We start from the raw sequence: 24,355 nt of genomic DNA, 5'->3' as shown, positions 1-24,355 counted from the left end.
TTAGAGCCTTTTTATTCAAGTGGAAACATTTACAATGTTATGAAAGTCTTTCTCAAAACATCATGATTTTCAATAATTCAAGAAAATTGACATATCTTTTTTTAGGAATGTTAACCTATGTGTATTTCTTCATTTTTTTATTTGTTAAAATATAGTTATTAGGCTAGTCAAACATACAATGTCCATTACTGTGTATATATATCTTTTTCTTCATATTTCTGTTGCTAAGAACATTTTTCCATAGCAACCAATGTTTCGAGTCAAACATTTAGCTAAAATTTTTACCAGATCTTAAAATTTAGACACCATATTGCATATACTTAAGTAAAGTAAAGATTACATTTAGTTTGTTATTTTGCAAATATTGAAGGAAAAACAAACCTTTGGTAGTATTGCAAACAGTAAAATAACTGTTGCTAAGAAACTCATTTTCATTGACAAGAAAAGGTCAATGAAAGAAAAATCCTTTAAAATCATCAAAAATAAGTTGATTTTAGCGCTAAAATTTCTTTCATTTGAAATTTGGGATAAATCATCTGCAGTTAGATTCTTACGCGGACTGTCTCTAAGTAGAAACTTCGCGACTTTTAAAGTAAACAAATAAGCCAAAATTCCACTGGATTTCTAAAAATCATTTTCAAAAGCATTTGTTATCCATAACTTTGTGCCTTATTCCACGTTATACTATCCCATAAATAAGCTTTTGTTTTCAAACAGTCGGTATACAATTCTCAACATATTTATGTTTATTGCACTAATCTTGCTTTTATGTAATAAAAAAGTTGCAAAAAGGAGATTGAAACTAGAATGTATAGGCTAGATCATAATCGATGTTCAGTAAATCAACATAGTATTAGAAAAAACATCAAATAGAAAACTACAAGTTATTTGACAAGCATGGACTAAGTGCGATGATAATGGTTAGAATAAGATGCTTTTGAGAGAACACAATAATACTTCTGTGATTACTGGTTTTAACAAAAGGTAAGAAAACTGACGAGAGCATTTACTTGTTCTTATTGTTTTTATTAATGAACACGAAATCAATGGATACATTGACGACAGCTCTGTTTTCTCTTTTTAAGTTTGTACAGTGCAGTTTGATTAAATGGATTTTTTTTAAATAATGATTTCTTTTAATTATAAGGGATGCATTGAAAATAGGACGGGCATGGCGATTATTGTGTCCATTTTTGCGTTCCATGTTCGTTGGTCCAATACATGTCCATTACATTTGTATGTGTGACTACATATCAAAGCCAGTTGATACTTTGACTACTAATCTGTCAAACACAGTGAGCTAGTTTAACGAAGTTACAAATTTTAAACGAAAGAAATCCGTAACAAAACATGGTAAATTTGTATCTTTGCCTATTGTAATTTTCGTGATATGTTCTTAACTAAGTGGAATTATCGAAGAGATTTTGAGCAACTTTTTCCACTTTTATTGATAGAAAAATAACACAAGTAAAACACAATATCTCAATGCTTGTATGTTTATGTAAATGAAAGTATAAACACAACACACATTTCCATTACTAACTAAAATGTGATATACTCTAATTTTCTAATACATAAAGGGTAAACGAAATATTAATATGGTGAAAATGTGATAGCCCTAAATACATCTCATTTGCTCCCTAACCAACACCATTGTGGCGCTACACATCTCACCGGTATCGTTATCAACTTGTTCAATGATTCCATGATATGATGGTAAACTTTGTCCCGTTGAGGTGAAAATTCTGTTGAAGTGTTTTGCAATCTATATCAAGTTTGTCATTGTCAAACTTGTGAGTTACTTACTGTAAAACCGTTCAGGATAATAAGGTTTTTACGTAAAATTAGGACAATATAAATGATTTTTTTATACTTTTTTCATTGTATAAAGACAAGCATGACTTTCTTATTTTACCGGTGTAATTTGTTTTGGTTTCAATTAAATAATTGTGGAAACTATTGACCATGCATTAAAGTATATTTGTCGAAACTAAACTGGGGGATATCAAAACAAAATAAAATCTTTTCAATTTAGATAAAAACAAATGTAAAATCAGACAAGGTATTTGACTACAACATAAATATGACGGATATACCCAGATTGTACTATTTTCCATCATCGCTTCGCGATAGGGAACTCACTTTGAATAAGCACCTGTGTATCTTAAATTTTGAAGCTCCTCATAGTTGCTTGAAAAGAAACAGAAATTAAAAAAAAAGATGAACCAGTAGGGAAAATAACACCTCACAGGTTTAATAGAAGGTTAAGTATCGAAACCTATCATTATGTAAATTAATTAGCTTTGAAACGACGGAAAGTATTAATGAAGTAACGTATCCCAATCAAAATCAAGCGGGGTCTATAGTTTTGTATTACTGTCTGACTTTTCGAAATGTCTTGAAATAACGAGATCATTGTCTTTTGCCTTTACTTTCTTCTCCAAATCGTCATCTGTTATAAAAATAGTTCTGTCATATCCACCTCTTTTTGCAGTATTTGGGTCTTTGACGGAGAATTTAACAAACTTGAAAATAAAAAAAATCACAAGAAACGATATTTCAATACTATTCTGCACACAAGAATAAAAGCTAATGAAGTTCATAACTAATTGGAATAGTTAGTTCAAATTTCAACACAAATATAGTAGGCTAATGTGTAATTTAAATATTTCTCTGGGTAGAAGACTGCCGTACTATTTTCCATTGTGTCCTACTTAACTACCGCTAAACATTCGAGTGATCTTTTGGACACTGCCTTTCAAATTTTAAATGAAATCCGTGTGAAATGAAAAGAAAACGTGAACCGAGTTCATGGTCAGTTTGTTTAAATGAATTGTAATACATGTATAATTTACAACCTTTTAAAATCAAACGAACGCCTTCATGTTGAGTTCCGTTTTCAACTTCGTGTGTTTGCTTATTTAAAGCTTTTTCTATCCCAAACGAAATCATGATTGGATTTGTTTTTTTTTTCATTGTTTCTTTTGGAGTCGAAGTTGGTGGTCATTTGGTTCAATGTGATTTAAACAAATTCTCTTCCTCTGTTATAATTATAAGAATAGTCTCTCGTATCGTCGTATTGATAATTGCTCTACATTACGAAAACGATATTCGTATGTTTTAAAAAGTTCGTCGCACTTACATCATGATGACGAACTCCGAAATGAAGTCGCTTCCTTGTTTCCTCAGGTAAACATGGAAAAAGTTCATCAAAGATTGGACAAATAAGTCCCGGGTGTATCGTATCAGGTTTGGTAGCCCCTATAATTATCATTCATTTGTGAAACAGGATTGTTAAACATGTTAGCAAAATGTGTTCTATAGGTGGGACGTCTTCTTAATAGTTTCCCCTTTTTTCTTACAATTGATTCTATCTTATTTTTTCTTCTATGTATATGTGTAATATCGTTTGCAGTAATTGAATAAGAGAACTACACGAACTTTATTTTATTCTTTGATTTGTGCCTCTGATTATGGTCGGACGGATTAGATTGTCTGTTCATTATCTTATCGTTTACATACGTTTAGCTAACCTATAAGTAACCTAAGGCTCTGAAAGTCCTGCCTTTTTTCTCATATATACTCTTTAGAACTTTAAACCTACATACAATTGGTATGATCATAAATTCATGGATAAATTGTGGCTAATAAATGTAAACTGAATATGGATAACATAGGGTTTTAATTTTTATATTGAAAAACAAATGATTGTTTTTCAAAAAAAAAATATAATAATAATTTAAAAAAAAAATAGCGAATCATCGAATAAGAATAACAATTTAAATACATAAAAGTCCGAGGACAGTTTTGAAACGTGAACACGTAAAATAAAGACGATCTACTCACTTTGCAAGCTTCAGCCGTCATTTTGCAATGATGATTTTTTTTTCAGAAAACTATTAGTTAAATGTACGGTCTTACTGATACTATACCTGTGACAAAACTGACTATTAATCCAACTACAACACACACTAATGTACCTAATCCAGTGTACCATATGTACGACATTTTGTACAAAACAAATGGTCTGAAAACATAATACAATTGATGAAACAAACAACAAACTTGTTTAATTATTGTTAAAACCAATTCCTCGTTGAATTCATCTTACTAATTTTCAAACTGTCTTAGGTGTCGGTAGCAATGGGACTCCATGAACACTTTTGGTTAATATCTGTACTTCACTGAGATTCAAGTTATACAAAGCTTTAGAGTAATTATGCATTTTTAAGATATAGTGTTTGTCTTGTAAGAAATTTGACAATTAACATATATCATAAAACAGCAGCGTTTAAGTAATGGTAAGGCAGGAACCCAAATCTTCCAATAGCGCATACTTTTTATTTCTTCCAACTTACTCAGATGTTTCCGCAATTTGTTGAGCCTCTGTCGTCATAAAAGCTGCGACTGTGGTTGTTGTCATAGAAGAGTTTAAATGACAACTTTCTGTCGTCAATGCTGATGGTGATGTCACCACAATTTTGTTGATCATTGAACCTAAACCAAGCCAACAGTTAAATCCAACCGATGTCAGAAGACCAAGCAACCCACCCTGTGTATATGATTAAACAAATACATATTTTGAGTATTATGTAGACAATTTTAATTTAATGATTTGATCCTTATTGATTTTTAATGACGGAATAGTTCAGTACTCCTATTATGAAAAAGTCGTTTCTTTTATCATAATTTTTTACCTGCGATTTCAAATTCATCTACGATTAAAAGTACACATGTAAAACTGCTCATCTGCAGTTTTACAGGATACCTATCACTATTCTTTTTGGTTAATGAAATATTATTGCTCTCACTGCACTGTTGTTTTTAAAAAAGGTGTATATTTTATATATCACTTCAAAAAGTAGACATTTTTAAGGAAAAAAAACTATTGATCTTTATCAGTTCGATAATTTGAAATTACAATATTTTCCTTCGAAAGATTTGTTTTGCATGTTGTCATTTACATTTTATTCAAATTAAAAATGGAAGGCAAAACAATAGATGCTAAGGGAAACTTAGTCGTCCTTTGAAAATAGCCTCAAGTAAATGTTAAATTTCTAAACTTGATATAAACTTTATCCAGAAAAAAAACTTTTGTTTTATTTTTATTATTGAAATCGTGTCCTCTTTATTGTTTCTGACGAAGATATTTTCAACAAGTCAATCTAATAAGGTGTATGTTTAACTGGCGATAATTTTCTTCTACACATTTCCTGCCGCGAATTCTTAAGTTATTGTACTGTTCATTATTATCCAAAAGTTTATGGCTCGAAAACACATTACCAAAAAATATCGAAAGGTATTGTATTTTAGAATTAATGTTCATAATTTTATCTTTATTTCTCTTTTAAATTGATTTATTTATCTGTCATATTGCTGTCTATCACGAACCCATTTATTAGCCCAAGGAAACAGCATTCCCAATGTAAAAAGTCCTAGTATTGGTCCTCCAAGTAAGCCATACAGCGTTATACATGCCTACAAATAAACATATGAAAATTTTTGCATTTTAAAATAGTAAAAAATACTTGACATTCTTAATTTTAGACAAAAAACTAGCAGTTAAAATGTATTGCTTTTGTGTTGGATTTATTTTAAGGTGTAAATATGCTCAGGGGTATAAATGATCCATCTCGTGTAAAAAGGTACCACCACACATTTTGTTTTCCTACTCGTGATGACGCAGTAGTCAACGGAAGCACGTCTTGATTTCCGATGATGCATTAAAATCTGTATCATCCTGAGTGTTTCGTAAAACGTCATAACATAGTAAGTGAGAATCGATGAAATCTGGTCTGTGCGGTCCTTACTTTGATGTATTTACATGCTGTATCAGAAATATCAGGGATATCCTCGTATGAAGAAGTCTACAGGTTTTACAGAAAGTTTTACAGAAAGAATATCACACAAATTACACAATTAATAGCCGTATCGAGAACAATGAACTAAAGTATAAAAATAGGTCTATTTCTTCTTTTGATTACACAATAAACAGGAGACGGTCGAAAAAAACGAATTTCAATCGGAAGTATTTAAATAACTTCATTTAATTTAAACAAGAGTCAATAACCAAGCACCAAAAAGGACGGAAAAATGTGGGATTCTAGAGTACAAAATTACACAATGTGATTTTTTGAGACTATGCATGGGCATATATATATATATATATATATATATAAAGGTCTGAAAAATTCCCAACGATGTTAGAACTATCAAATTAGCGATGCAAATGTTTGCTCGTTCCTCTCGAACTCGTACCGTTGTGACATCTATGGCAACACCGCCTGCACAAAGTCCAGCGCCCTTGACCACTCGGCCAGCTAGGCTATATAAAAATATAGCTTTCGCTGGCCGGGTCATTCCTCCTCGTAGGATTAATCTAGGGCTGTAACTTAGTACACGATGTATGGTAGTATGGGACAGTTCATCTAGGTGTTATTATGTAGGATTGAGGATCAAATCAATGATGCATGTCACGCCTTTTCTAATGACAGAACTAATAACTAAGTTGAGAAAATATCACACGTCTAGCGTTTGCAAACTTATATCTGTCACTGCAGGCTTATACCCATACTTCATTCAAATCTGCTCAAATAGTAATCAAGTGAACCAGGTTTATAGGGGTAATCAAAAGAATGCAATCCACGGAAAAAGACCAGACATGGAAAAACATGGAAAACAGACATACACAACAAAGTAACTAAAATCATACATACAAAGTAACAAAAACAAATGCACAACTCGAACTCCACTAAAAACTGGGAGTATGGACCAGGTGCACCGGTAGGGTAAGCGTCCTCTGCTTTTCTAGACACACCCGCCGAGTCAAGTCCGGGGTAGACAAACGAGGAAAGGAAAACTATGACCCGTTGAATAAATCAGTTTTCATGGTGCAGATGTATACACCAGAACGATCCACGAGTTCATGATGACGACCATGAAACGTCTGTAGTGATGACTTCGATCTTGTAGCAACATAACCTTGTTCCAGAAGGCTATCTGTTAGAGTTCTAGCGCGATACGAAAAGTCTGCGTAGTTACGGCAAGCTCTGGCATATTGTATGAGTTGTGATATGGACACTTCAAACGCAGGTGCTGAAGAGTGTTGCCACAAATGAAAGGAAAGTAGACAATTCTGAATAAAAAGTAAAGTGTGGTCAATAGTTTTCCTTTACCATCGATTTCTAAGTGTAGGTCAAGATATGAGGCTGACCTGACATTGCTATCTGTAGTATCCTTTATCTCAAGTTCTTTTGGGTAAATGCGATGTATCAAATCCCCGAAATTAGGTTCGTTTAAAGATAATACGTCATCTATATAGCGGAAACTGAGATGAAAGGGTCTAGCCAAACGATATTCTTTCTTTCGGATCAAATCAGCTATAATAATTGCAACTGATCAATAAAGAATTTTGACAAAGTCTATCATTGACATTCTGAATCATTGATTAGTATATATCAATAAAAAGAAAACATATTACATGTATAATTGTGAACAGGAAGCATGTTTTTTTTCTCCAAACCGAAAGTATTCAAATGATACATGAAGGATTGAACAAGAGTAAAAAAAACTGTTCTAGAAGGATCACATGCGTGTTTGTAAACTGTTGTTATGTGAGCTAGCACGTGAAAAGTATGGCCCAGGGTATTGAACGTTAACGGAACAGAATAAGGTTGAGTGATTAAATGATTCAGTCCTAAAATACGTGAAATAACGGCCCAAACAAAGGTACTAAACTGTAGTCTTGTGGGTTTTGCAGTTGAGTTTCATGTCATGTCCACACTGATGAGATAATTTCTAATTTTGACAGGGCCTGTCATGTTGAGACAATATTTTCATGATAATGAGATATACAACATTACCCCAAAACCAGTGGTTTACCAAAAAAGATTGTTTTCTGAGGATCGAAGATGATTATACAAGTTCATTGCATGTGGAAATTAACGATAATATTACATAATTACGATCTGACGTATTGTACATAAAGAAGGTAATGTACAACTTTTATAAATACAAAAAATACCACTTTTATATATTGTAAATTTCGATATGCTGTACACGTGTTTCAAGGAGTAACCTATCATCAGCAGCATTAAAATCAAATATGTAGAAAGATCATAATCAAAATATTATTTGTATACAAGAAGTATCTATAAGCAAATTTATCGAAAGAGGAAGCCAAATCCATCGCCGAGAGGTTCTACCATATGCAATGCAAGGAATTCATAAAAATTCATTGCGGTATTGAACTATTAACCAGCCAATTTGACGTCAATTTCACAAAAAGTCGTAAGTGTGAAGTTGATGATAAATAATGACGTCACAACCCAAAATAGAATTGTGACGTCATAAATAGCTATCAATTTCACACTTACGACCTTTCTGGAATCTAAGTTGTATTTTTTTAAAAGACACATTATGAATCTTTTTCTTTGTTGTCATAGTTTTCTGACGTATTTGGAAAGTTAACCGTTAACGTGGCTACATTCTAAATCGCTACACATTTATTGGTTTTTAAAAACAAAAACAAATGATAAATATATATCACAAAACGCAATAATGCAAATTCATTTTACATATTGAAAGGAAACAAATCTGGAATACATTTATTTTCAGCCTCGTTTTCGCGTCTTTAAAATGTAACTTGTATTTCTGGACTTAAGGTAGAGCTTAAATGAATAAGGGTAGCAACAAAACTACCGAACATTAATTCTATTTATGATCAAGTCAATAACAAACTGTTTAATTGATTAGCTATCTCCTTGTTGCGATCTGTCCCCTCCATGTGAAAGTAAAACATGTACACGTAAAAACAAAGAAACTAATTGCATGAATTGTCTATTAATATAATAACAATTTAGACAACATGATTGTTCAATATGTACACCATTTTTGCGTCACATTGTGTACGCGTAACATCGAAAAGGCCCTGGAAAACGTCTGAAACCGTAAAGTGTAACGTGGTCATTGACAGCGGATGACTTCGTTTAACGTCGACAGTATTTTGTACCTTTTCACAGTAGGCAGTTCATGTTCATACCGATAAATAGAATATTAGACAATTGGTTTTCGATACTGACTTTATCACGAGGTATCTCCCGCGAGAAACTCGTACTAAAACAATTCCCTAATCTGCAATTGATAGGTAACATTTCATTTTCTTTTTTCTTTTTTTTAAATACATAATTGTTACCTTTAAAAAAAAAAGAATATTTAAAGAGCCCAATTTGTCGGATTGATTCAATAGTGTTATGTTACAGATCGCTATAGTAATTCAACATCAATGTGCCATATCGAATTTCCAATGGTTGTTTTGAAGAGCGGATTACTCCGCATTTTTGAACATGCCTGGTACTAAACTGACCCGTTTGTTTTTTGTATTAGGGCCAGTATGCTGTGACAAGTATTACCGATCATTTTAGATCAAAGGGAAATGCCACAAAATACTGATTAATCATGATAATCAGAACAACTAAGGTGACCTAGTGAATTAAATGACAAGTTCAGTCATGTTGTGGAAAATGATTCAAATGATTCAACTCTTACCACTATAATATGCATCACAATTTACTCGTACAAATTAATTTCCAATGTTGTCGACGCAATTATTTTAGGATTCTGATTGTATGTAATTTTTGGTTTGGTACAAATAAATATTTTGTTTTGAAATGTATCTTATTTTGCGAGCTATTACAACTCGTCTAACTCATACGTCGAAATTAATTCAACAATAAAAGACTACCTACTGTTAAAATTGAAGAAGTAACCTTTGATAATACATAAGCTGCTGCCAAACAAATACCACCACTTAAAAGGACTACAATTAAATAAAAAAATACTTCATTGATCAAATGTCAGTTGTAATTATCAGCAAATTGTACATAAGAAAACATATTGAGAGTGTGGACTTAAAAAAAAGTGTCTTCCACCTCCGTACATATCATATAACCATTGTTAAAGATATATTAATTCATAAAATGGTTTCTGTATTTTTTAATGAATGTTAGTATGTTATCAGCTGTGTTGTTGCTTTTTCGTGAAAGGAAAATCACAAACAGCAATGGAAATAAATATATTGGATGATATTTGATAACAAAGTCTTACAAAATACAAATTGATCTATACAAATAAAAAATATTTACTGTGGATATCTATAGTCGTTAAACAGTTAGGGTATTCCTGAAATCGTGTATGTAATATATTAGTAAACAAACCTATTATCTTAGAGATGATAGTTTTGGTCGTTGATGGCATATTTGGTGCACAGGTAAGGATAAAGTCTTTTAGAACTATAGCAGACAGGCCATTTAGACATGAAGACACGGTGCTAGCAAGATAAAATAAAAGAAATAACAATACGTATTGGCAATGTAAAAATAGAAACTTACAATACTGCGATATTTATTTTAGTATAAGCATCATAAAAAATATTAAATTGGGATTACAAAATACATAATCTGATCACAATAAGTTCCTACAGACTAAATGGTCAAATAAATGCGTTTTTCTGTTTCATAAAAATAACGACAGTTAGTAGTCCTTTCAATTATAATGCCGGATATTTATTTCTACCTTTGGTGAAGATACGGAAATTAATATCGTTTAAATACATGAATTAAATTAGTACAGAACAAAGAGTAGATATTTTGATGTTTCGATATCATTGTTATATATTTTCAAATGTTAGCTACTGCATTCATACGATTATATTTGTTTTAAATCTATAAGAACGTTGTTTCATTGTTAAGTCCAATCTGTATAAGAAACAGATACTTTTAATAGTTCTGTCTAATTTTTTGTATACTTCGTCGTCGTCTGTTTAGTTTGTTTGTAATTAGCAATATTAAAATTGCTTGAAAAACCGTGTGCAAATTTCCAATGATAACCTATCTGTATTTTACCTGAGACTGCCACTAAATACACACGATATAACCAATCCTGGAAGACCGGGTAAATGTCCAACCAAATCCATTGTCATTAACGGTATCAACTATAGAATCACATGCGTAAGAAAACGAAAAAAGTTAAGGAATTTTTAACACATCCAACAAATCACTCTTATGCTTTTATACAATAAATGAAAAAAAAAGACTTGGTCTTAAGATATATAAATTAAATGCAATGCTTTAATATTCAAATTTAAAGTCCGGGTGTCAAAAGAATAGACCTGCAGCAGCGCTTAGGTTGTCGTAAAACGCGACTAAATAGTGCTCAGAAACCTTGCCGGGTCTAGGCGCTCTGCTCACAGAGCAACTGGGATGTGTGCCCCAGGCGGTGGAATGGGGTATCCCTGGCGTGTTACATGCTGGGGTTGTCAGGCTATAATACGGAAAACCTGACCGCAAGCCATAGTGGTGCACCGCGTTGGGAAAGATGTCACGTTCCTCGCACGTTAAAGAACCCTGCTGTGGTATCGATAGGAGTAGGAACCTTTGCGCTTTGCCAAAGGAGACTAAATTGCCCGACCCTACCCATCCCTCCCTCTTATCTTGTGGAAATCAAAATTGGTCGACCCTATTTTCTTTGTGTCCCATCCATTTTTCATTTCATCATCACCATGTCATGTTCATTTTATCACCACTTTCATGTTCATCACCTGAATATAGCTGAAATATTGCTCCTCGGGCGTTAAACCCCAACAAAAAAATCAATCAATCAAATTTAAAGGAGGTAAAACTGTAAATGACACTAAAATACAATTTAAAATTTTGGATTTTCGACGTGAAGTATCCTCTCAGTACAGACACAACATAACTATACATTTCAGCATATAGACCCATAAAGCAACTTTTAAAAAAATCGTAGCCTTTTTAAGGAGTATTGTATAGTGCAGAATTTGCATGATTCTTACACAGATTGCTACTTAGTACTTGGTCTTGTTAAACCTGTTATAGGTCTATGTCATAATTTGAAAAAATGCACTCAATAAACTTTTAATGGTTAAAAACGGGTATAAAATGAACAACAACAATAAATAAATAAATAAATAAATAAAAACAACGACTATGAAGCTTTACTACAATCTTTCGCAGTATGGGCTATAACTTATATAATGTTTTTAAGTTGGTGTACATTTAGTTACAGAACCGTGAATCAACATCTTAATTACAACATGGAAAGCATTGTTTCTACTACAGTTAAAAAGTTTGTATTTTGTACACATAAAAATTCCTATAGGGTAATTGCAGTTTCCGAGATAAGCAAGTTTAATATTACATCAATGATTTTGTTTAACTCGGAAAAACTTTTAATTGTTCAGATTGATAGACACTTACTTGATCTGAGCTGCTAATAATACCTGCAGATACCGGATCACATGTGCTGTAGTAGGCGAACATAACTATGCCAACCAGACAAACCAGTGTCAAGATTGAACTAATGCATATTAAACTTATCCACAGAGACCTGAATAAATATCAAAACATGTTTAATTTTGTTCAAAAAAACTACCGTTTGTTGTAGTATAATATTTTTTTAATGCTGCTACTGTGTTTCAATAATTTTATTGTTCCTTAAATTGACTCTAAGTACAGTATTCCTATATCTATACTCTGGAACTATTTAATTTTTAGGGTAGAAAACAGAATCGATATGGCGAAACACAACAAATGCACAGTGCATAGCCTAAATCCAACATATCAAATACTTTCAGAGATTACCAAAAGGTCTTCAACAAGAGTAATGCACCTTCAAGTAAAGACAACAAAAATAAACTATTCACGGTAACAGAACGATGACAATTCTTTAGAATCAAATTAAAAAGCAATATAGCAACACAAATAACAAATTAATGACTAACATCTCCATACTGTTGACAAGTGGAGTTAAAATAGACTTATTAGACCATATCTAATGTAAGGTTAAAAATATACTAAAACAACAAACAAACAAACAACAAAACAATCAACTCCTCATCCTATTCTCTCAATGGAATAATACCTCAACATACACCATATAGATAATATCACATATTCATTTAAGGAACAATGCAGTTGCAGGAAGCTTGATCAGAACATATTAAAAAAATTACCATCAAAACAAGTATTAAAAAAGATCCGTCTCTACAATCCCAGTGAACTGTACTACATAGGTAAAATTTGATGCAGTGCAATACTAAACGATAATTTTCATTGACGTAGGGATGCCATTAGGGGTGAAAAATCTCTATTTATGAAAAAAAGGTTTAAAAAAATAGACCGTATTCTAATTTTTTAAAGGATCTTTAAAGAGTGATTTGTAACATTACTCTATTATTATTATAACAATAGATAGGCTGTGAGAGGAGCACAAGTAATGCCAACGACCTGTCTGCATAGATCATTAACAAATCAAACATATATATTGTCAATAAAAAAATCAAATATTTGATCATATCTTATAATGTTCAATAAATGTATTGATCCCTTCTGAACTTTCTGATAAATAAATGGTAGACATTAAAAAAAATGGGTTGAGAGCCAGATTTATCAAAGAACCATTTAATTAAATATGACAACTTGTCTTTAACAAGTGTATGTGGCAGCGTTGTATATAGGGTATTTCAGTCATAACAATCAATCGAATCCTACGAGTTCAGAAAAAATATGAAGTCTATCTAATACTCAAATGAATTTTAACGGGCTATCAAGAGAGCAATGTGATGGTAAATAACTATTTGATCTGAAGCTATCGATTCATTTGGCAGCAAACTAAAGTGTAGAATAAATATTCGTCAGGATTTCAATATTCGGTCTCAATTTAAAAGACCACTTAGAAAGAAGTAAAGCTACAAAGTGGAGGACAAATATTAAATATGTGTCATTTTTAAAACAGTTCTCAACCGAAGGAAGAAAGTTTTAAAACGAAAAATGGTAGATTAGTTGTACTAAAGTGGCGGTATGAAAATAACATCTAACTGAGACAGTGTTTAATACTTTAAAATCTTGTCAGGTTAAATATACATTTTGCCGTATTTCAAGGGCTAATATGTTTTCCAACTAATTTGCTAATTGTCACACATTAATTCATAAAAGGAAACACTGTTCTCAGATGACGCCACAAATTATATGAAGGTAGTACAGGAATCATCTAAAACACATATGACTTTTCCGAACTGAATAAGTCCTTTAATTTAATTTATCTTCAAAATTCGTTTTAGCTTGACACCCTTATCCTATTTGAAACCCTAAATGATTTTTGTAATGTTTTTTAAAGAATGGATATATGAGACATTTGATAAAAATGCATGATGATAAATTTATTATTTCTCGAATAAGCAGTTGACCAATGCTGAACCAAAATAACGTCTCCATCATACATGAGCAATATGCCAATATGCGCGACTCTAATCTGATCATGCTGTATCGGATCTTAACGTTGTTAAAGGATAAACACCAAAATCATCTGAACCTTGACTAGCTAATGAGAACTGGAGGGAAGAACTCGCAAAATATTATTACGACACTGTTTCCCCTGTCAATAGTAAAAACTATTGACCGAGTAAACAGAATAATCAAGGGCTTGAGTAGTTACAAGCTAAAATGTTACACATAATTTACAATAGAAAATAAATGCATGTATTGAAGTATAATATTTGTCCCTGGTATGCCTTTCCGTCCTAAGATAATGCAATGAACATACTTATTGAAAAAATTCTGTCTAGGGATGCACATTGGCATGTCACTCTTTATTTTAAAGATGCACCCAAAATACTCACAATTTAGCTTTAGCTAAAGACGAAAAACAAACAGCTCTTTGAACTTGCGCTTGATTGACACCGTATACACCAGTCCATACAAACCCACCTCCAATGATAACATTCCAAAATGAATGACGAACTGATGGATCCGGGTCCATACTACAAAACAAACATTAATTGTCAAACTTATAAAAAGATATTTAAAGACATTGTTAAAAAAGGGAAGGAATATTAAGTAAATATAATTACTTTTTTGAAATTTAAATAGTTTACTTTTGTTACTTTGTATGCATTATTTTGATTATTTATGTTCTTTGCTGTGTGTGTCTGTTTTCCATGTCTGGTCTTTGTCCCTGGATTACGTACATTCTTTCCGCTAGAATCTTGGTTCCCTTGATTACTCTTTATTAAAAAAGAGGATATTATTATTAATTTTGAAATTGTGCTAAATACAGTTAAGAAAGAAATTGATACAAGATAAATGCTGTAAATAGAACAAACACTTTATTTCTTTTCTCTTTAACATACATAAAAAATTTGATTCGATCATTCTGCTCTGCAATCCTCCAGGCCTCCGCAAAACCCCCGATTTTTAAGCAGCAGGAAACCAATAGTACAATCATTCCAGTAAACATAATCAAGACTTGTAGTGTGTCTGTCCATACAACTGCTTTCATTCCACCCTTAAAAATATAAACGTCTAAATATGTTTAACATCACCAGAAGATGGTAAAATTTACATTGAATATTTCGGATAACTGATATCCTTCTTCAGCATAAAACTTTATGAGCATTAAACTCACAAAGTTCAAGATCAAAACAGATTCAGAAGTTGAATAACGTACGCTGTGGGTGATTGTACCTTTATCAAAGGCACACATAAGCAAATGGTAAGGAGCCTGAATGAAAATAACAATGGGGATCTTCTATCAAAATTAAAAGTAAAAATTAACTGTGGAAAACAATTAAAAAGTCAAAATATAGTAGTACGGCGTATTGATGTATATCATGTAGTGCTGTACTAGCCTTAGACCAAGACCTAAAAATGAATTATTTTTTCTCGTTTATTCCATCTGGAGAAGTTGTGTGTAATTTCTTCATCCAAAAGCTTTCCCGAGATACTCTTTTACATTTTGACCAGTTTTTATTATGTTCTATGTTCATAACAACAATGTTGTGGAGATCCTCCTGGGTGTGTCCGGCAGATCTAAGATGGCGACCTCCCTCCTTATGCTCTCTCTCTATATATATACCAGAAAACAACGATAAGAAATCATAATACCGGATACTGGTAAAAAATGTTTTCTATAAATTTTGTTTCCATTCAGGCAATTCATTAATACTATATTGATGCACCTCCTAAAATTTATAATATTGATATACTTAAAAAAAAACAAGAAAAGAGGGACAATGTAAAAAAATGAGCCATTGAGCAATAGAAATAATATCGAACAAGTGTACTTTGCATCGGTGCGCTACAATTGTGTTCCCTGTACTTTTATCGTTCAAGACAATGAACTTACCAGTGTTGTATACAAGGTACAAACCAAAGTGACAGCAACCAGGGAGCCCCATAGATCAATTCCTGTTACTGAAACAATACGTCAAACGGCTTTAAAAAGATAATGTTAGTCAGACGTTAATCATGTTCTGAACGGTTAGATATCATTAAATAACTTCATTTTTGTTATTAAAACAATACGCCTGTAAAGAGCAAACAAGGGAAACACAGATTGCCATTGAGCTACGGAAAGCAAAGATAAGCATCAGACAATTAACAAAAACAAAAAAAAAAAACCAAAAAAAAAAAAAAAAAAAAAACCAACAAACAAATAAGAAAAAAGCAGACAAATTTTTAGTTGTATAATTGACTCCTAATTAAGCAAAGAAACTAATTCATGTGATTTGTTTATATAACTTTTTTAAGCTTTCCTATTTTGTAGGGCAACTAATCGGGTGCGGCAGTGTCCTTTGCTTATATACTCTTAATTGAAATCGAATAAGCTATACACAGACCAAGTTACCAGATAACATATTTTTTTCTGATATATACACGTCTCGATTTAAATACTATACTCGGCGTCACATAAATAACATACTGTTAAAATTTGAATAAAAATATTTCCTACGAATTTATTGACACCAACCGTCGTTTAAATTGTCTTAAATGACTTGCTCATTCGTTTAGCCAAACAGCTTCTCAAAAACAAGTCGCTTATTAGCTTAAATCATGCGTAACAAATCCTTACGGGAAAATCCCATACTAATATCCGCCATGTTGGTTTTTACGGGACGATTTGTTTACAAACGAATTGCGTAAGTTCCCGTCGAACTCCGGTGACAATCGTCTGCTTGATCAACTTCTCGGTATTGTACGTTGTTCGCGTAAAATAAATCCGAGATATCCGAAATAACGCCGAAGTGCATTCTGGGTTCTTCGGTTTTTGGACAAACCATTTAAACGTAAACAACATCTCCTAGCAACCCGATTAATGTAAACATGGCCGACTTTTTACAATGTAAATATTGCCACCTAGAATTAAAATCTGACCGGAATTTAACGATTCAATGTTTAGGGAGAAGCCGTTTGGCTAAACGAATGAGCAAGTCATTTAAGACACTTTAAACGACGGTAGGTGTCAATAAAGTCGTAGAAAATATTTTTATTCAAATTTTAACAGTATGTTATTTATGTGACGCCGACTATAATAGATATTGACTAGTCTGCCGCTAAAAAAATACTAATTTGTTCAACCGTTTTGCTGTATATATTGACTTTCAGGGGGGTTTCCTTAAACCATTCAAACTTTCATACGATGGAGTTTAATATTAAGTTTTAATGTTAAATTTAATCAACTTTTAACAAATATGTTTAGATTATTTAAATTTTAATTAAAATACATTAAATCATATTCTAACAATGTATTAATTCAAGACATTCTAAATCATTGGTCCTTCAAAAAAGTCCTATTTATTACATACTATGTTAAAGGTTTGATTGCTGCTGCTTCATACTCTAAAGCCGACGTGTCCTGAATATTATTTTTGTGCATAAAGAGCTGTCTTTCAACAGCTATTACAGTAAAATGATCATTTATTATATAACTATCATGTCCTCCATACCGGCATTTAAGGCCAGGGAAGGTCCATACAAAACTAAGGCCATATAGATCATCTACAAATAAAACAATTATTACATGAATCTAAATGAAATGGTTTTCGTAACTGCTCGCACCTTTTATAAACGCCAGTACATATATAGCTAGTTGATGCTGCTTAATAGTGTTACCTTTCAACTTTTAATGTCCCAACATCACGTTTTGTTTTTGTTTTTTGTTTTTTGTTGTTTGTCTGTTGTTTTGTTTTGTTTAGTCTTCTCTTTTTTTCACATTTAATTTACATTTTATATTTAAGATTGTCGTTTTCAGTATAATCATGGTTTATTGTGATTTAGTGAACACTCTGTCAAGTATTCTGATGAAATGCTTTTAATTATGTCCACTTGTGTAATATTAGAAATCTGATATCTTTGTATTCAAATTTTATATTTCACTTAAACAAGAACTTAATATTGTTAAACTATTGAACAGCCGAATATTTGCCTGTCGGAGGTTGAATAGTCTGAAATTGTCCATAACGCATTATTTTGTTATGTGTTTTTCAATAAGAACATAAAAATATCTACCAGTTTAAACAGTAAATTAATCACAGGTTTCTGACTGATATCACATAATGCAACTTAAACATTAATTTATAAATCGTGTACTATTAGTGGATCATTATAAAAGAGTAAATTTCTTGTGTTATACTTTTTCGTTTAAAATTTCATTTTTATTTTTCATTTGAAATAACATTGTGTTGTTTGGTTAATTCGTATGGCTTGATTACCCTGAAATAGTACTTTAACTCTAGTAATTAATGTACTTAATAAAAAATCCGGGTTTGGCATTTCAGTCGAAATTGCGACTTCCTTTGTCCGAATCAGTTGCATCGAATCTCAAGAATGCGATATTGAATTTTGCTATTGAAATACAGTTGTCTTTTTCAGTATGATGAAAGTCAGTCATTGTGTAATGTAAATGTTTTTATTTCGAGTTTTGTTTTATATCAAAACACAGTTAAACCAATTGCCGCAATAGGTTTGTACCCTTTTAATTTGTTTTACTTTTTCAATGCGTAAAAATTCAAAAGATAAATTACAACCTACCGTCATAAGTAAATAAATGATACAAGCAATAAATTGTACTATCCTTCCAAATCTCATATCGACATACTGCAACACAAAAATGTTTGTTTAGTGATGCTCATAATAACTATCAAAATGTAAATCATTGGCGTTTACAAGATGCTTGTAACGAATACAATATTTAATTATGAAAAAAATTCTAAATGGCTTCTTTTGTTTATCTTCGGAACATGTATTCATGGTCGAGAGTGATAGAAAAAAATATCCAAACAACAAGTACCTTTTAATTTGCTTCGTATTTAATTGTTTGAAATGCCGACAATGTTTAATCAAACCGATAATGATGTTCAAACAGGTAGAGACTTCTACTGCACAAGGACACTGCATACCTATACACGTGTAAGTGATGACCCGGAATTAGATACCCGAGTACGTCATTTCTGCATGTTAACTTTTAATGTTCATTTCCAACTGATCTCTTTATCTCAATTTCCATCACTGTTTTCTGTCGGACAAAGAATATTGGATGAATAGGGTTATGCTTACATAGACAATGCTGAATCAGGTATAACTTGGAAGCAAAGGCTTTACTTTAAGATCAAATTTCATATTATTCTTACGTGTACATGGAATCGATAGAGAATGATATAAAACAAAATATATTTTTAAAAGAGTAATCAAGGGAACCAAAGTTCGAGCAGAAATTAAAAGAATGTAATCCAGGGTCAAAGACCAGACATGGAACACAAACAAACACAACAAAGAACATAAAGTAGTACATACATAATAACAAATGTAAATGAGCAACTCGGACTCCACTAAAATCTGGGAGCATGGACCAGGTGCACCCTTAGGGTAAGCATCCTCTACTTTTCTAAAAATAAACGCCGAGCTGTTCCAGGTTAGACGAAAAAGGAAAGGTAGAACCGCTTCAACCGTATTTTCGTCATTTAGTTTTAGATGACTTGTTATAACTCTTCAAGCCTCCTACTGAAAATCCTTTTCACATATCTTTCCAGCTAAAATGAATATGTTTTGCCGACCGATCCAAAAACATGCTATTTATTCATAAGATCAGGGCTTTCGATAGTATAAAAAATGTTTTCGCTTTTTGTTCAAGATGACACGAATGCTCATATTGTTTAATTTACCCAAAAGGGGCAATTTCAGCCTTGACCATCAACTTACTGAGATCAATATGGAAATTGCATGTTATTTTGTAAGATAATTGCATACTTTGTAAACAACACCATCTTTGCAGTTCATCTACACTAAATTTTAACATTGTGACCTGAGCGCTTTATGTCTAGTTCGCAATTTTTGAGCAACATTTGATTTCATTACATTTTTTCTCTCGAGGAGGTTTTGTAAACATGGCTTGACAACTTGAAAATTTCAATTAAAGGCTATTAAAAGGAGACGACCTTTGACAAAATATTTAAGTACCAGTACATATAAAATTCAGACACTGCTAATGATAAGGTGATTCATGGTGTAAACAAACCATGGATCAGGCGATGCTTTTTTTTGTCTACATATACTATTTCTATTTGCGACAACAGTCCTTTCTGTATTTAGATCTGCACTTTTGGGAAAACTACACTTTAACCTCCCACTAAAACCAACCAAATCAAACGAAGCCAAGAACGATTCCTTCTGTAAAGTGCTAATTTCATGTACAATCTATATAAATTTTATCTCAAAAGCGCAATCCCTAAATGAAAAACTAAGACTGGTTTTGTTTTCTATAATGGTTTCTGGAGAAGAAATAAAACTGAATTCAGTGGGTTTTTGACATGCATGAATCATATCTTGTTTGATTTTTACAAAGACTGATACTTAATTTTATGACGCACGTTGCTCAAATACCGGGTTCGGAAAGCCACCAGCAAACCTCCTTACAACCGACGATTTATATAAGTATATTTCGGTTACACAATTATTTAGACATTTGATGGATTCGAAAGTGGACATAATGCTTTCACTGATTTTATGCCAGATAATGATAGTAGGACTATACACGAGATACTCTTCCCTTCAGTCACCAATTACAATGTTATAATAGTATAGATTGAAGAGTGACATCGTTGTCAAAATCGTTGATGAATCTAATGCTGTTATTTTGCCTTTGGTCAAAAGAAAGGTGACAAGGTCAAGGCTGGGATTTAACCACAACAACTGATAGAATAAAACTCGATTTCGTATCCTTCAAGAACCATTGACATAGTAACAAATGCCAGATAACTATGAAAATTGTGATCGTTACGAAAACAACACTCAAAGTACATTGTAATAACTAATATTGTTAATGGCAAATCTGTAAATTACTTTTAGGGTTTACATTGACTAATGTATATTGAAGTTAAAACAATGTTTAGTAGTACAAAAATATATTATATCTCATTTATGGAGGTAGACCTGGGTTTAGGGGCATTACCCTTACCAATAATTGGTACGTATGTGTAAATACAAAAATACCAATCATAATATAGCAAATTTCGATATGCTGTACATTTGTTTCAAACAATGACTTCTCATCAGCAGCATCATAATTAATTATATAGAAAGTTCCCAATCCAAAATATAATTGAAAACAAGAAGTATTTAAAAAAAATGTCGAAGTAGAAAGCCAAATCCTAAAGTGAGAGGTTCTATCATGTGCAATACAAGGAATAAAACCTTAATGATTCAGGTATTTTGAAATTTGATATATTGCAACTCTTGATCAATATGATAAATACAATCTGGTGTAATTCCTGGTCAGACAAGTTTGACTACTATGCAATCCATTAAACATAAATCACGCGTAAGAATCTAAGTAACTTTAACTTAATATTTTTACACAAATTTGTACCCCACGAATAATAGTACTTTCACAGTGTGTTGTTTCTCTTGTTTTACCTTATGCATGAAATTATCGTTATTATCATTTAAGACGTTTTACATTTATAGAAGAGTAAGAAAAAAACTTGAAATGTTGTATGTATTTTGGAAATACTGAATAACAGGTAAGTGTGTTTATGTGTAACAAAAACATAAGTGCAAGGCCAATCATACCCTTACCTCAAATACGCTAGTTATTCCTAGGTTGTAAAATACTGGTATAAATATGAGATTCGATAGAACTATAGCGATCACAAACCCAAAAACAATTAGCCAGTACATTGTATTATATCTGTATATCTCTGCTGGTGTTCCTAGTAGAGTAATAGCAGAAATAAAACTCGCCATTAGAGAAAGTGCCACTGGGAACACGGACAAATTTCGACCAGCCAATAAAAATTCATCCTCGCTTTTATTTCGATCCTTTATGGCATAAAACAATCCAATTGCTGCGGATAATCCTAAACTAATGCCGAACACAACATAGTCATAAGTTTGAAAGAATTGAGAAACACCAATCTCAAAATTATAATAGTAGGTCCTGTTCCACATTATGTTTAATAACGGGATCAAATAAACACTAACACTGCTTGATTTGAATGTTGAAAGCGTTATATACGAAAACACTTCATTTCAGCCTTGAACTGGTTATTTATATTTCAGACTGATTGAAGCGTGAAATTTGATATCACCATGTAGGAAAATACATGAAAATAAGTTATAATAAATTAAAAGTCTCTTTGCTTCGGATAGTGCAACGAAACTTTATAAATGCTAATACTTTTATATAATGTGGTTTTAATCTTCAGTCAAAATTGTTGCTGTCGTGAATTACCCGAGCAAATACTTGGTTTTTAAGTGGGTATTATTTGTTAAATGTACTGTACGTCATTTTTGATAGACTAAGATAAATTGACAAACCGCAGTTTTAATATTCAGATGTTTTTCCTACAATAAAAGTATTTGATTCATGATATTTGTATCCTTTATTACATTTTGTTAGTAAAGAAAGTACATATTATACGCAAAAATACATTTTTAATCTATTAGTAACGTATCTAAGAGTGAATATGTTTATGTAAAATATTTCAGCACGAAAACCAATATTTGATAAAACTACACTTTGATTTCTAAAACTATGCCAAAAACAGGAGGAATCTGTACAGAAGAACGCTTGAATGTACATTAGATCAACATTTAAAATGTAAACGCAACACGCCATAGAATTAACGATGTATATTTATAAGAATGAAAGTAATGAAAATATCATTAAAAAAGCATGACAAAACAATTGAATAACAAATAATAAAATTACACCATAATAGAGGTATATGCTTCATCATTTCTCCTGGACTGACAAGTGATCATAACACAGGTCATCACTAGCTAGAAAATTGAAGTATATGTTGTATCTTTTTGTCAGGGCAGGAATTGATGTTTTTTCCTCATATCTTTTTTCAAGGATAAAGCATTTTATACACTGATGATATTGTCTTCCAATATAAATGCCAGTTATTTCACTTTAATGACGTTGCGTACGTTGTTGGTGTCACATTCGACTGAATCGGGGCTGGTTACGAAAACTTAAATATTGCTATAAGAATGTGGAGTTATTAAAGGCTATATAGATATTAAAATGTTTGAAAATGATTGTTGTTTTAGGATTATAATCATTAATCTTTGAAAGATGCAGAAGGAAAGCACTATTCGATCACAAGAACGTCCATTTTCATATGTGGACGGGTAACATTAAGAATTGCTTGCTTCCCATTTCACCAATATATCGAAGTAGTTTCTTGGCGTATTTTGATAAAACTTTTTTTGGGAAGATCAGTTTGTGCTGCAGACGATGTCATATTTTTCATGACGTAATGATAAGATCAAAGTGTATTACAGTATCACAAATATCTCCCTTTTGATGTGGAAAATGGAAAGAAATCGATTTGAAGACAAAATGCTAGACATTTTTTCTTAGTTATGCGAACAGTTTTTTTTAATCGGGACTTATATTAACTATATTGACAATTTATTACATAACCACAATGAAAATATATGTAAAATTTTCAATCAGTCATTTTGTTAAAAGCCTTTTTGTCCGTATTTCAATTATGTCACATGCTGTAGATAGTATATTCTAAAAATAATGGTACTTGGTTGAACATGTATCTTAGCGCAGCATTTTGTCTGTGTCTAATCAAAATGTCACAACATCTAAAATTTGTGTATTTTATTTATTTACGTGTACACCATGCGAAATTCAAACGAATTGTTCAAAAAAAAGCAAATGGTGTTGAGTCGATTTCTTCATATACTTAAAAATGTATTCATCCTCCTCTATGGTTTTATCATTTCATTTTTTTCTTTGGCTTAAGAAATGGGTTATATATATAATGTAAAACCGTGTCTAACAAAAATGGCACAAAGCGCATTTTTGACGTGTCCAAAGTAATGTTCTGTTTTGCGACGTAAAAACTCTTATAACGTCAATTTTGATAACAATAAAAAGTATTGAAAAGTTACGAGGCTAGATTGAATTAATACGGCCGTGGATGTAATGGATTAAATTAAAAAACGATTTTAGCGAATCTGATAAAATATTGAAAGAAATG

The 24,355-nt window shown here is 31.8% G+C and overlaps 1 protein-coding gene across 3 annotated transcripts; it reads right to left on the bottom strand.

Annotated features, from left to right (window-relative positions):
* Nucleotides 1-1,480: 1,480 nt before the first annotated feature.
* Nucleotides 1,481-22,388, bottom strand: LOC148620257 (sodium-coupled monocarboxylate transporter 1-like). 3 transcript variants are annotated; one of them, XM_088580994.1, is made up of 15 exons: nucleotides 21,927-22,388; nucleotides 18,885-18,950; nucleotides 17,801-17,852; nucleotides 16,201-16,268; nucleotides 15,206-15,360; nucleotides 14,696-14,836; nucleotides 12,276-12,405; nucleotides 10,902-10,990; nucleotides 10,215-10,327; nucleotides 9,747-9,817; nucleotides 5,392-5,478; nucleotides 4,359-4,552; nucleotides 3,933-4,027; nucleotides 3,143-3,261; nucleotides 1,481-2,525 (listed from the first exon to the last, which is right to left on the bottom strand). In XM_088580994.1, the coding sequence occupies exons 1-15, from the start codon at nucleotides 22,296-22,298 to the stop codon at nucleotides 2,361-2,363; spliced, it is 1,917 nt and encodes a 638-aa protein (XP_088437120.1). In that variant the 5' UTR covers nucleotides 22,299-22,388; the 3' UTR covers nucleotides 1,481-2,360. The 3 variants fall into 3 exon arrangements, with proteins under 3 accessions (XP_088437120.1, XP_088437122.1, XP_088437123.1); XM_088580996.1 differs by lacking the exon at nucleotides 18,885-18,950; XM_088580997.1 differs by lacking the exons at nucleotides 16,201-16,268; nucleotides 17,801-17,852; nucleotides 18,885-18,950.
* Nucleotides 22,389-24,355: the final 1,967 nt, after the last annotated feature.

Source organism: Perna viridis, chromosome 4 (assembly GCF_037379345.1).
Source record: "Perna viridis isolate PV_CMFRI_1.1 ecotype Kerala chromosome 4, ASM3737934v1, whole genome shotgun sequence".
NCBI classification, from domain to species: Eukaryota; Metazoa; Mollusca; class Bivalvia; order Mytilida; family Mytilidae; genus Perna; species Perna viridis.
This window is presented reverse-complemented; position numbering and strand designations above follow the sequence as displayed.